The sequence below is a fragment of the Maniola jurtina genome, chromosome Z (assembly GCF_905333055.1).
Source record: "Maniola jurtina chromosome Z, ilManJurt1.1, whole genome shotgun sequence".
NCBI lineage: Eukaryota > Metazoa > Arthropoda > Insecta > Lepidoptera > Nymphalidae > Maniola > Maniola jurtina.
The window spans coordinates 8,096,592-8,110,741 of NC_060058.1; the positions used below are offsets into that span (position 1 = coordinate 8,096,592).

At 33.6% G+C, this 14,150-nt stretch overlaps 2 protein-coding genes across 2 annotated transcripts; one reads left to right on the top strand and one right to left on the bottom strand.

Annotated features, from left to right (window-relative positions):
* Window positions 1-1,212: 1,212 nt before the first annotated feature.
* LOC123880295 (macrophage migration inhibitory factor-like) lies at window positions 1,213-3,607 on the top strand. The gene is made up of 3 exons (XM_045928336.1): window positions 1,213-1,402; window positions 2,426-2,601; window positions 3,493-3,607. Exons 1-3 carry the CDS (start codon window positions 1,295-1,297, stop codon window positions 3,569-3,571), a joined length of 363 nt encoding a protein of 120 aa, XP_045784292.1. The 5' UTR covers window positions 1,213-1,294; the 3' UTR covers window positions 3,572-3,607.
* A 1,626-nt stretch (window positions 3,608-5,233) lies between these two features.
* Window positions 5,234-13,742, bottom strand: LOC123880293 (probable 3',5'-cyclic phosphodiesterase pde-5). The gene is made up of 14 exons (XM_045928332.1): window positions 13,615-13,742; window positions 12,906-12,976; window positions 10,857-10,929; window positions 10,106-10,251; window positions 9,621-9,689; window positions 9,100-9,261; window positions 8,657-8,821; window positions 8,332-8,537; window positions 7,912-8,193; window positions 7,131-7,695; window positions 6,896-7,054; window positions 6,597-6,778; window positions 5,975-6,167; window positions 5,234-5,649 (listed from the first exon to the last, which is right to left on the bottom strand). Exons 2-14 carry the CDS (start codon window positions 12,972-12,974, stop codon window positions 5,470-5,472), a joined length of 2,451 nt encoding a protein of 816 aa, XP_045784288.1. The 5' UTR covers window positions 12,975-12,976; window positions 13,615-13,742; the 3' UTR covers window positions 5,234-5,469.
* Between the last annotated feature and the right edge of the window lie 408 nt (window positions 13,743-14,150).

The following is a 14,150-nucleotide window of genomic DNA, read 5'->3' on the forward strand; positions in this document are numbered from 1 at the left end:
CTTGTCGCTTCGATTTTATTTTATTTAAATCAGAGTAAAAAAGTAACTATAAAACTTACTTTTTCAGAAAATATTAAAATATAAATCGCCTAAATTACAAATAATACGCCCAATCGTGTCTAAGCTAATATTATTTTCACAAACATTTTATGACGTCCATAAGCTCCTGTTATAATAATCAAAAATTCGTGTGTCGAAATTTCAAGACACCTGATTGATACAAAGAAAAAAAGTATGACCGATTTTAACAAAATCGATTTCAATATATCTACGAACAAAAAAAATATACCTGGCAATTAAGTAATACACTGCAGTAACGCCGCTTCGATAAAATGAGCAAATCGATAAATTATATTATTTTATATTATTTTAGATAATTTACACACTTATTTGTAAACAAACAGTATTATTTTGAAGTAAGCAAGGCATATCGCTTCACTATCTATTTATAAACAATGATAAGGGGATTTTCAGGGTTCCTTCGGCTTTCAAGAAATCCTTTGAATTTAGTCGTTAACAGGGCTCTCTCCGTCACTCGTTTATGCTCGTTTCATACAATCGTAGTTCCAATTTTATTTGAATATTAAGCAACCAAAGTCCATAAAATTTTGCAGACATATTCTAGAAACTAATATTATCTGTGTCTGTGGTGTTTTAGATTTTTCTAAAAATATGTAGTTTTAAAATTACAGGGGCTCAAAGGTTTGTATGAAAATTTTTAAGTCCGCGTAACCTTGAAACCGAATATTTTAACAGAAATCTGGAAAACCACAGACATAGATATTAGTTTCTAGAATATGTCTGCAAAATTTCATGGACTTTAGTTGCTTAATATTCAAATGAAATTGGAACTACGATTGTATGAAACGAGTGACGGAGAGAGCCCTCTTAACATTTTAAATGTTTTCCGTCTATCAAACTCTCAATCTGTCAGTAGCTAGGTATGGCATTGCCATTTCATTCAGAAAGCTCATAGCCTGAAATTTAATAAAGTTATAGAATAGTCGACCAAGACCATTAAAGCAATGTGTAGACGTATTTAGTGTATTTGGAACTAACACTATAATGTCAGAGAAAATTAAAGCACAACCCTTTCTAATATAATTTTTGGTGTTGTATAACAGTAAAAAGCTTATCAGCATTACTACGGAACCCTACATAGCACCTATACCTAGTTATTCTATACGTTTATCGCAATCACGAGAATGACATTTTAAAGTTAACAACATATCATGCCAGTTGTTCTTTTATTGAAACTGTTATTAAGAAAAAACAATTGATATAGTGTATAAAAATGCCCGTTTTAAAAATTTTCACTAACGTACCTAAATCGCAAGTTACTAAAGATTTTATGGCTAAGGTTATTCCAGTTCTTGTAGATGGAGTCAAAAAGGAAGCTGAAGTAAGTACCTATTACAAAGAAGCTACCTACATACAGACTTAATTCAGATTGCGAGTGTGACTATAATTTTTTGCATAAATACTTAATATTTATTTCAAAAAGATTATGAGCGAGATATTTTGTTCTTATAATAATAGGTATGGACTAAGAGTCCACTCGTGTCAGTCCTTCGTTATTTTATAAAGCCTGAAAAAACTTGTTTGGCAATGCATGATGTGATTTTTAATACTGTTCCGAAGAAAATTCATAAAATTAGACTATACTTTGAAGTAAGATTTTTACACATTTATTATCTGTTATCTTCCAAAATTCATAGTCGCAGAACGTTCCTCCCTGTGTTGGAGGCAATACCTACCTACGCAGAGAAACTTTTAGCTTTTATAAAATAACGAAGGTCTGGAACGCACTGGCTCTCCCATTAGTACTTAATATAATCTATCCTTATTGAAATAAAGTTTAATAAGTGCTTTGAATAGTCCATTTTTACTATTACTACTAGAATGGAATAGATCTACTGCTTGGGAATGCTCCAGAAAAAACTTCTGAACCGATGTAGCTGTTTGGAACACATATAATATGTTATGTAATTTCAATGATGATGCAATAATTATATTATGGTACCATGGAGGAGGTCTCACAATGGAGTTGGAAGGTTCCCATAAGAACTCCTCAACTTCTCAGGATAGCTCCATCGTGTTTGGCTCATTGAATTTGTCTGTAGACCTAGATGATTAGGGTCTAATGATGGTAGGTGGACGTAGGAACTCTTCAAGTAGGTAACATTGCCGTGTTTGGGCTCGTTAAATTTGTATTGACAAGTTATTTAGATATACAGGGTGTTTGGTAATTAGTATATAATGACGACACGTACCCGTGCTACTTTGATCTGATAAATACAATGCTGAAGTAGATGATGGAGCCGGGTGGTGACCATAGGAACTCCCCCAGTATCTTCCCAAGTGCATAGCTCAAATTAAAGCTGGTTTTTATTATGCAAATAAAATAATTATTTAGTATTTCTAGAAATTCACCTGCATGGTTCAAGGTGACTGCCTACTGTCAATAGACGGTGACTCAACATTACCTGCAGCAACTGCTTCTCTGGAATCTATTGGCCACTTGGGGCCGGAAGAAAACAAACGAATAGCTAAATTACTGTCGGCAGTTATGCAAAGTGAACTCGGCGTGAAACCTGGAAGGTAATACACATTATATGAAATACTAGTTGACCTACTCCGGCTTCGTCTAGCTAGGTAGTCTTATGTTTTACCCATTTAGGAACAGTTTACCAGATTTACATATAGGTATCGTATAAAAATATAAATACCTACGTTTTATCACCTTAATATACTTACTTAATAATAAATATTTAAATTTATTAACATAATAGATGAAAGTTTAGATTTACATTGGTGTTTTGTATTCAATTTCGTAATTTTATAGTTTTTTATTTAAAATAAAGATGGGATGTAATATTACATAGGTGATTCCTTATTGTATTGAGTTAAAAAACTAAAAAACCACCAATAGAATCAGGAAACACCAATAAAAATTGCAACGCTAAGGGACTTTGGCGAAGGCATTCAATAAATATTTATTTGTACTTAATTTACACAGGTATTTAACAGGGCTCTCTCCGTCACTCGTTTCATACAATCGTAGCTCCAATTTCATTTGAATATTAAGCAACCAAAGTCCATGAAATTTTGCAGACATATTCTAGAAACTAATATCTGTGTCTGTGGTGTTTTAGATATTTCTAAAAATATGTAGTTTTAAAATTACAGGGGCTCAAAGATTTGTATGTAAATTTTTAAGACCGCGTAACTTTGAAACCGAATATTTTAACAGAAATCTGGAAAACCACAGACACAGATATTAGTTTCTAGAGTATGTCAGCAAAATTTCATGGACTTTGGTTGCTTAATATTCAAATGAAATTGGAACTACGTTTGTATGAAGCAAGTGACGGAGAGACCCCCCTTAAGCAAAGTGTACTCAATATATTTTATTTTATTTATAGCTGCAATTTAGGCTGCAATGTCCTACAAATTTTATGAATAGTTACCGTATTATTCTTTTGTTAACAGATTCCTTCTCACGTTCTACGATCTCGAGCCTCACAACATTGCAAAAAATGGCACCACTATAGCAACTCTTGAATTTTGAAATCAAATTAGCGAAAAATACATGGAAATACCTATGGCCTTTTGTTTTACTTGTTGTTTTTTTATAGTGTAATTGTATGCGTAATTCATTTTTGAGTAGATGATGCCCGCGGCTTGGCTCGCGTGGATTCGATTTCTTAAAAAACCACTGGGAACTCTTTGACTTTCTGAGACAAAAAATAGCCCATGTCCGTTCCGAGAGGTCTTTGAAAAATTCTAGAGAAACTTTTTGATTATTTGGGACAAGAAATAGCCTATATCTAGCCCGGGTTACAAGCTATTTTTCTACGTCGAAATCGGTTAAACGGAGTGGACCGTAAAAAGCTACCAGACAGACGGATATATACCCTTACACTTTATTATAATATTAATAGGGAATATGAGCTAGAGGAATGAGGGTTAGTTTTTAACTTCAACTCGCGCCGTCTGATAAAGAAGAAGCAATATCACAATGGTTTGTTTTAGCTTTACTTTTACAACGCATCGCTTCGTAAGTCAATGATATCTACCACATAATACACTTAGTTATCGCTCATCTATTTACTAAGGACTTTTAGCCTAAAATGTAAAATCTAAAAACAAGTTTCGCGTTTTGAAAATTGGTTGAAAAAATGCGTTGTTTAATTTATTACCTAAAGATAACAAGTATAAATCAAAAATTTATAACACCCCCGACAAGTGAAGGTTACAGTAACTAGAAAAGAGAAACTGAGAACTTTCAAACGGCTGAACCGATTTTCTTGGATTATAGCTAAGAACACCTTTCAAAAAAAACTAAATTAAAATCGGTTCATTAGTTTAGGAGCTACGATGCCACAGACAGATACACAGATACACACGTCAAACTTATAACACCCCTCTTTTTGGGTCAGGGGTTAAAAAAGATGATTATTAAAATTTACAAATTAAATTTGCAATATTCATAAATTAATTTACAAGGAACCATAAGCTTGATTCTCTATATGGACCACATACAGCATGCGACACCACCGCACCCGCACTTGGAAATTGTCCATTGTGGAGCATCCTCAGGAGATACCGACGATCTCCCGAGAACGCTCTGGTGTCGGTTCGAAACAATCGAAACGTACGTTGAGCGTGTTTTAGAAGATTTGTGTGGTGTTGTGTGTTGGTGGTGTGTATTGCTCATTTTTTCTGCTTCTTTAGTAGTGGTAGGGCGGGTGGTGCGCACACTGCATACGGATTTTTTTCTGTTTTGGCGGATTAAATCGAATTAAACTTGTGGTTCCTTATATATCAAGTACCTACTTTCGCAAAGTAACGCCTGCCTTTATTAATTTCATTGGAGAGTTTACTTTTAAACCCTCCAATAATAATTCAATAAATGAAACTTCTGAGATGATTCTTTATTATCTTTAATGATTTTAGTAGGCATTTAATACAATAGATAGATATCATAATAACCTTACACATATAGAGTACGATTTGCTGTCTATTACTTTTTTTTTCTCTTTCATCTGGCTTTACAAAGATTAGCCAATCTCAAGTTTGTAGTTATTTGTAACAAGTTAGTTAAACTATACAAGTATGGACCCCGTCTGTGCCGGCACTCGCCGACATACGCTCAACACCCCTTTACAGCGCTTTCCAGTCAGTTTTAACAAAAAAAAACACTGCAAAAAGGCAGAGCACGCCCGCCAGCTAACACCAACACAGACGAAGTCCTGTCTATTACTTAAACTATTGCTTCCAGTTTACTTGTACCTACCTATCCAAATTTTTTATGGCCCGTATTCAAATAGAATTCACCTGAACTTCACCTTTCAGTTTATTATTATATTATATAAACACTCCCTTGCAACATTGCTATTGCATTACTATTTTCTGCATTTAGAATGTATCTATAAGACTTATTTTTTAATCATTGGACTTGCTGAATCATTCAGATCCCAAACTTAACGTATTATCCTTTTCAAAGTGTTCTGAATCATCATTTACACACCTGGATAGCCAGTTATCACGATTTTGCAACACCATTTCGTACAAAGGCTTCGTTCGCGGAAAGATTTTATAAAGCATACTATAGCAAGGTATGCAAATGTGATTTAAAAATGCGACCTGAGGAAAAACAATGAATGATTTAATTTCTTAACATTTTATCCCCTAATTGATTATACACCCGCCTTTCTACTTGTCTGTCGGTATGTCTGTCTTTAGTCTTTTCACGGCTCAATTGTTCAACCAATTCTAGATGAAATTGTCCATAGACTTTAAGAGACAAAAAAAAAAGATTCCGACGAATTGAGAACCTCCTCCTTTTTTAAATCGGTTAAAAATATCTTGGTACTCAAGAAAAGAAAAAGATGTAAAAAAAAAACAAATTTGATTCATATAGGATCATGGGTAATAGCGTATAATAAAATTAATAGGTATATTTATTCACCTGACTAGTAGGTTTATCGTCTGGTTTAGTTCTATCCATCATAGGTATTGGAGTTTTATTGGCTTCCCTTTCTTTATCGCCTTGTAAATAAAATTCTTCAAATATAACTTCCACAGTTTTCATTTGTATCGTCCAAGGCTTAGCAGAAGCTGAAAGATCGGACGCAGTCATTGACAGAGCCATGGCTAACTTTCTGAAAAGTTGAAATTTTCATATTTATGAAAAACATATTATTTAAAAGATTTTGTATCTTTTTGAAGAGAATTATGCATCTAAACTAGTGCTCTGAAATAACTACTCGCGTCCTGTGTTCAAAACACCTGTTTTATTAGGGTCAATAAAACGCGACCCTATGATACCACAACTTAAAATTCGCTGTTATCGCCATTTACTAAGCAATTGTAAAGTTTTTAAAAAAAAATAATTTTTTTTTGATAATTAGCTAAAGTTAATACCTTAGTTAGTTAGTTTGATAGGCTTAAATTAATTAATATTATTTGTGAAATTCCAGAAAAATGTTCCGACAGAAAAACTGACAGACTTACAGATAGGCGTATAGACAAAATTAAAATTCACTAGACTTCACTTCGCTCGGTCAAAAAATATTCGTTGAGCATTTTACCTGTTCCTGAGAATTTCCCAATTGAAAGTTTGTTGATCTGAATTTTCGGCAAAAATATGTTTGAACTGAGCTAAATTGGTAGAAAAAACAGCAAGATCAGTGGCTAATATGTTCTGTTTTATGTGTTCTAGAACTTCTTTATAATCTTCACGGGATAACTGAGAGAAGATGTTGTGTCCATCCTAATAAAATGGAGTTAGGTAATTAAAATAGCATTTAGTGGCATTAATTTTACACAGGTGTAAATACATTTCAATATAAAGTAAAATCATAATATTTTTACCAATGCTCAAAGTTACCTGTTGCAAAATAGTTACTGTAATACTAAAGTGGTGATGTTCTAGAGGTGATGAGGAGTACATAGCTGCCAACGGTGCTTCTGTTTCTTTCAGGTAGTCGTTATTATAGCCTCGATGATCCAAATCGTGACATAGACACGCCACAAATAACGCTAATTTCTAGGAAAGTCATTATATTTATTAATATATGTATCAGTATATTTCATTTTGTATTTAGTTTTATAAATTGACTTACCATTTTGTAGTCAAACCGGTGTTCATAGTCATTTTTCAATATTACGTACATGGTGTGTGCTACTGACCATCCATGATCAAAATTATGATAAGGTACCATTCTATAGTTCTTTTTTACCGTCAATATGAATTTTGTTACAGCCGTGGAATCGAATTTCGAAATATCAAATAGAATATCGAACATTTTTAAAGCAGCTTTACATTTCTGTAAATGATCTAATTCGTAGGGATCTAAATAAAAATCATTAAAATTGGTTGGTAAAGCCCAATTTTCATTTTGGACTTCTTGCACTTCATTGTCCTTACAAGTATTGTGATAACTTAACACCTCCATAGCCACTTGAAATCTTTCCTCGTTTCTCTTAACTTTAGCATACAACTTAGCGTTGTGAAGAGCCAGCCCGAAAAATATAGAAAACTTTTGAAAAGCAATCTCATCTTCGTGGTCAAAATTTAAATTATTTATCTTATTTATCATTTCAACCACTCCTATAACTTTTCCTCGAACCTTAATTGGCATGCATAAAATACTTTTTGTCTTATATCCAGTAGCCATATCCACCTTGCTAAAAGTAAATCCTTAGTTGATTTTCGCATTTTTTTCTAGGTCTAGGTTTAATCAATATAGTATCTTCCCAGGCAATAACCTATCAACTATATATGTGATAGTAAATTTAGTACTAATTTCCTATACATAATATAGGAAAATATTATTAAATTAGTAGTAATTTCCTATAGTAACATAATATAGGAAATTATTAGGTACTAAATGATATTCTCACCTGTTGAATCTGTCATCGGAGTATGCATTCGGAATGTTCAATACTTCCCCACTTGACGCAACACATCCAGCTATCCCTTGTTTGATTGACATTCTAACAGGTTGTATCCCATTTTTGTCTTGTTCATGGTCAAGTTTTAGGTCAAATACGGTAGAAACAAGTTCAGAGTTATCGTTATCTACAAGGAATAAAGATGCTCTATCCGCGTTAACTAGTCTTTGAGCGGATTTCAATATACTTTTTATTAGTTGATCAAGCGATATCATCTCTTTAAATATAGTCCTGAAACATTTTCATAATATCTTGAATCACACATTATATTCTTAGCATTAAATGTTTCCTACTATTTCATATACCTACTACTATGCTAATTTACGATCAATTTCAGAGCTTAACTCACTAGTAATATCTTTTACTTACTTTACTACATCTAGTAAGATGTCTGACATGTTGCTTTCTCTCTGTTTAACCATGTACAAATTACAATAATGAAAGGCAACTACAATATTAGCACATATTTCTTCGTCTTTATCATCAAATTTGTCTTTAATGCGCCACATTTCAACCACGTATATTGTTTTTCCGATAGTTGTTATAGGTTGGTAAAATAAATGGTTTGCTTCTTTCTATGAAAAATATAAAATCAAGTTTATTTCTTTTTATATCCTTTTATGCTCAAGAACAGTAGTTAATTATTAGTAACGAAAGACAAATTTTAATAAATACTTAATAGAAAGAAATCTACCTCATTTTTAAAGCCAAATGTATGGAGTAAAGTACTGGGTGTTTTGGGAAATCCTGAAAAGTTTTCTCTTGAAAGGCGTAAAGATTTTTGTTTACTTGCCGCTTCTAAAACAAGTTTTACTATATTACCATCTGCTGAAGAAAACTCAGTTTCTAATGTGACGGACTGAAATGAAGAAATATTAGGTTTAAAAACATTCATAAAAAATTGTAAAATATCCATAAAACCCTCGATCATTGAGAGCCACCCCCACTTGATAGCAGATGTATTTGACGATTCAAAAGTACTTATAAAAGTTTGTTTGAATTTAGAATATTTCTATTTCTATAACGTAGTGGTAGAGTGAACTTTTATTTCACTTTAAACTTTTCCTAACATGGCACTTTACAAGATTCCCAGATCTCCAGAAAAGGCATAAAACATTAGTTTTTAAAACTACTTACATTAGGTGAGTCCAATATCAAATATTTTATTGAATTTGAGTCGTTGGGATCTATTTTATAAATTCTGTATGCATCTATGGTCACTGCCGATGTAATATAATGCAAAAGTTCCAGGATAGAGGACAGTTCATTCCAATTCTGTTTTAATTTAGTTTCACAGTTCTGTAATGAATACTTATGGCCTAGTTATCGAAAAAAATTCTTGTTAACTTTTATAAGAATATATACAAAAAAAAATTGCATACTTTATCATCATCCTCAGTATCATCATGATCAATCCAGTGCCAGGTCACTACTCAGCACTGGTCTCCTCTCAGCATGAGAAAAGTCTGGGCCATAGTCCACCACGCTGACCAAGTATCCAGATTTGGTCACACACTTCTGACCTGGCAGACCTTTGAGAACATTATGGAGACTCTCATTGTTTTCCTTCACCGTTAAAGCAAGTGATTCTTCAAAATACACGTAACTACCGAAATCAAAAATGATAATTAATAGGCGGCAAAGAAAATCCAGCTTACCATAAAAAAATCTTTTGGAGTGTCCCTCTTTCTTATTAAGCTTTGACTATTGGTAGGATCAGTTTTTTCCTGAAATCGGTAATTTCGTGAAAACTTAAGATTTATTGTTCCTGGTCGTTTTTTCTCGAAATAGTGGGGATGACAACGAACACGACTAGACTGCCTTTCAGATATAGACTTATCTTTCAGACGTTCATAACCAAAAGCACGACACAACAGCAAAAATGTCGCCGGCCCAAATTGTACGTAGGTAAGTAGATAGTCACTACATACATAAGCTTTAATATACTCGGAACGTACTCGATATTTGAAAATGCATAGGTAATATGTTATTACAAAATTTTATTAATTTTCAAAAAATGTTTAACACATTTGTGATAATACAATTTTAAAGATGAAAATATAAAGCAAATCCTATGTTCCTATGGTTAATGTGGACACTACCCAGGGATTGATTAATTCTAAACAAGACTACCACAACTTACAGGTTCAAGGGACATTTTTTGATCCAGCCAACTTTGCAACTGGTTTGCAGTCACGCTCTTCATGACATAGTCCTTCAACAATTCTTGGTTATGGTCAAGATAGTTTATAACTTTAATGTCGGTGTTTTTGGAATCGCCACGTCTTGCTATTTGGAAAAGTGATATGATCGTTAATAGTCAAATATAGACAAACTACATACGTATATAATAAGACACTTTATACGACGATTTCCGAATTGTCATACAAAGTTTTGTTTTGTATACCGCTTTTAATTTACACAAGTGTAAATTAAAAATTTGTAACACCCCCGACAAGTGAAGGTTACAGTAACTAGAAAAGAGCTGATAACTTTCAAACGGCTGAACCGATTTTCTTGGATTATAGCTAAGAACACTCTCGATCAAGGCACCTTTCAAACAAAAAAAACTAAATTAAAATCGGTTCATTAGTTTAGGCGCTACGGTGCCACAGACAGATACACAGATACACAGACACACAGATACACACGTCAAACTTATAACACCCCTCTTTTTGGGTCGGGGGTTAAAAATAACTGGCTAAGTATAATGTGACAGAGTCAGTAGTTGATTTATCATATTATTATGAATACTAATTGATCAAATAATATTTTAAATTAAAATGATATAATTTATTTTGTTGATCATTTACTATTTTTGGTAATCCAAGTACATTTTCGTAAATTATATTATACTACATCCAATGATAAGTTTAATATTTGAGCCAACCTACCAATTCTCGGAATGAACCTTGAAAAAAACTTCCTTCGCTTTTTTTTCAACCCTAGCTGACCGTAATCTGATACCTGAAATCCATAAAAATAGTTAAATTATTTATGCATTAAAAAAACTTTTATGTACAATGGTTTTATATATGAAACATGAGGTTTTTTATGAAATAATAAAGCGGCAGCTTAAAGCGGAGTAAAGGTGCCCACGCATTCGAACTGAACTGCAGCTGAACTTCCATCACTGCTGCGCGGCGCGGCTGGAGAGAATATCGTGCGGGGCGCTGACGCGACGCACATTTCAGCTGCAGTTCAGTTCAAGTGCGTGGGCACCTTTAAGGGCAACGTGGCCAGCCCCAAAGTTAACCCTAAACTACGGTTCCCTGTGCTTTGAAAAGTCAATCTTTCACCCGAACATAATACATATGTATTTTTTTCCAAACTCAAAACGTATTTAGATAAAGAAATAAATAGGTAAAAATAATAAAGTTAGTAATTATATGACATATCTATATATCATGAGCCACATATACTAACAGTACAAACTTTATAAAGAAAAAGCGTTTCAGCGTGAGGACAAAGACAAATTAAAAAAATACTGTTTTGGGCTTTATATCGATAATGTTTCTTCCGATTAATATTTCAAAATATATTTAACTAGCCGATGCCCGCGACTTCGCCCGCGTGGATTTAGGTTTTCGAAGTCCCGTGGGAACTCTTTGATTTTCCGGGACAAAAAGTAGCCTATGTGCTAATCCAGGATATTATCTATCTCCATTCCAAATTTCAGCCAAATCCGTCCTGTAGTTTTTGCGTGAAGGAGTAACAAACATACACACACCCACACACACACATACAAACTTTTGCCTTTATAATATTAGTGTGATGTTGGTATACAAACCGTCCAATTCCAATTTTATTATACCTACTTAAGTAGAGATTCCTAGTTTATGACATAAGTGATAAATTCAATTAATTGGTATTATTAGTATTAATTAAATAGTTTAAGCTTCCATTTAATTAATCCTAATCATTAATCACCAAGCCACATTGCTGTTGGTGCTTGTATAGGTACCTAATGTAAGTTAGAGTGCTTGTAAGCTAGTCACGTCAGGCTAAGACAATGGTTAATAAATATATAAATATAAGTAATAAGTATAGCCATAAATATACCTAACTTTTAGGTGACTTAAATATGGTATGGAGAACTCGATAGAGTTTGCTGCGCTGTACATGTAGGTACCTCTACCAACCTACCTATCTCACTTAGTAGGAATCGGTAGGAAACGCATTCGAACCAGTGGTAGATGCGTTTGACTATTCAAAAATATATCTATTCTATTCTAATACGCTACCTGTAAGTTAATCAAACCAATAGGTAATAATATATATAACTAATAGAGAATGCCCGCGACTTCGTCCGCGTGGATTTAGGTTTTTAAAGATCCCGTGGGAACTGTTTGATTTTCTGGAATAAAAAGTTGCCTATGTTAATTACAGGGACGCAAGCTACCTCGGTACCTTTCATGCAAATCGGTTAAAAGGATGGGTCTTTAGGAATTCCGTGGGAACTCTTTGATTTTCCGGGATAAAAAGTAGCCTATGTCCATCCCCGGGATATAAGCTAACTCAATTCCTTTCGTCAGAATCGGTTAAACTGTTGGGCCGTAAAAAGGTAGCAGACAGACAGATAGACAGACAGATAGACAGACAGACAGACACACTTTCGCATTTATAATATTAGTATGGCTTATAAGTAACCGCAGTGCCCGGTAATCCGACTACGGTTTTTGTGGCACTGAATGTAATAAAAATACCCTGTACATTCTATAAATTTATATACTATAAAAAATATAAATATAGCCTATATAAAAGCAATTTGTTGTCTTTTACTAGAGCCACCGCATGATACATGCTGAGATATAATATTTTTTCCGGCCGCCCGCGCCATCGGTAAAATGCCAATTGGTATTGGCCTGACTTGAATCAAACGTATACTTGCCTATTAAGAAATACAACCATGTACAAAAATTTATTTTCTGCATTATTCTTACCTTATTTCCATCTGCAAATTTTTCTTCAATTTCAGGAGCACGTTCATCTTCTACAGTTTGATCTATCATTTCTGTAAAATAATAAGAAAAGTCTTATTCCAAAAGTTAATAAATACAGTTCAGCGATAATAAATTATTTTTATAAGCTAACTAAAGATATTCTTTGCTAATCCAAATCTCATGTGGTGCATGACTATGATACGTGATACATGATCGGAATTTTGTGTATACTCTGTTTCTATATTGTTCAAAATGTCTTGGCCATGTACACACAGGCGACCTAATACCTACGTAGGCCCATGTTCAGAGAATACACTCGACGAATATGTACTGGGCCACTTGGTGCATAGAGCCAGCGATGGTGATTTTTACCCCCGACCCAAAAAGAGGGGTGTTATAAGTTTGACGTGTGTATCTGTGTATCTGTCTGTGGCATCGTAGCTCCTAAACCAATGAACCGATTTTAATTTAGTTTTTTGTTTGAAAGGTGGCTTGATCGAGAGTGTTCTTAGCTATAATCCAAGAAAATCGGTTCAGCCGTTTGAAAGTTATCAGCTCTTTTCTAGTTACTGTAACATTCACTTGTCGGGGTTGTTACAAATTTTCAATTTACACTTATAGTTTATAGGTATTATAGAATTTTGGCTTTCACAAACAACGTTTACACTTTAATAACAACTGTTACACTATCTCAACTGATATTACTTACCTGCACACTACAAATATTTAGTCCGAAAAAATTCTTCATGTAGCTGACCACCGATACAGTTAATAAATCAAGAAGTCTAGAGAAATCTACGACGACATGTTTGCTCTATAGGAAGGCTCAAAAACAATAAGCACTTTGGAATTGTCCGCAACTCTATATTGGTCCTCAATTATTAATATACGAACGACTCTATATCGGCTTACGCGATGCTTACGCGACATATCAAATTTGGACTTATGTACTTATATAATTACGTACAAAGACTTGAGGGCGTGTACGTTTCGTTCAATTGAAACCGTCATAAGTATTTTACAAGTGTAAATTAAAAATTTATAACACCCCCGACAAGTGAAGGTTACAGTAACTAGAAAGAAACTTTCAAATAGCTGAACCGATTTTCTTGGACGATAGCTAAGAACACTCTCGATCAAGCCACCTTTCAAACAAAAAAAACTAAATTAAAATTGGTTCATTCGTTTAGGCGCTACGATGCCACAGACAGATACACAGATACACATATACACAGATACACACGT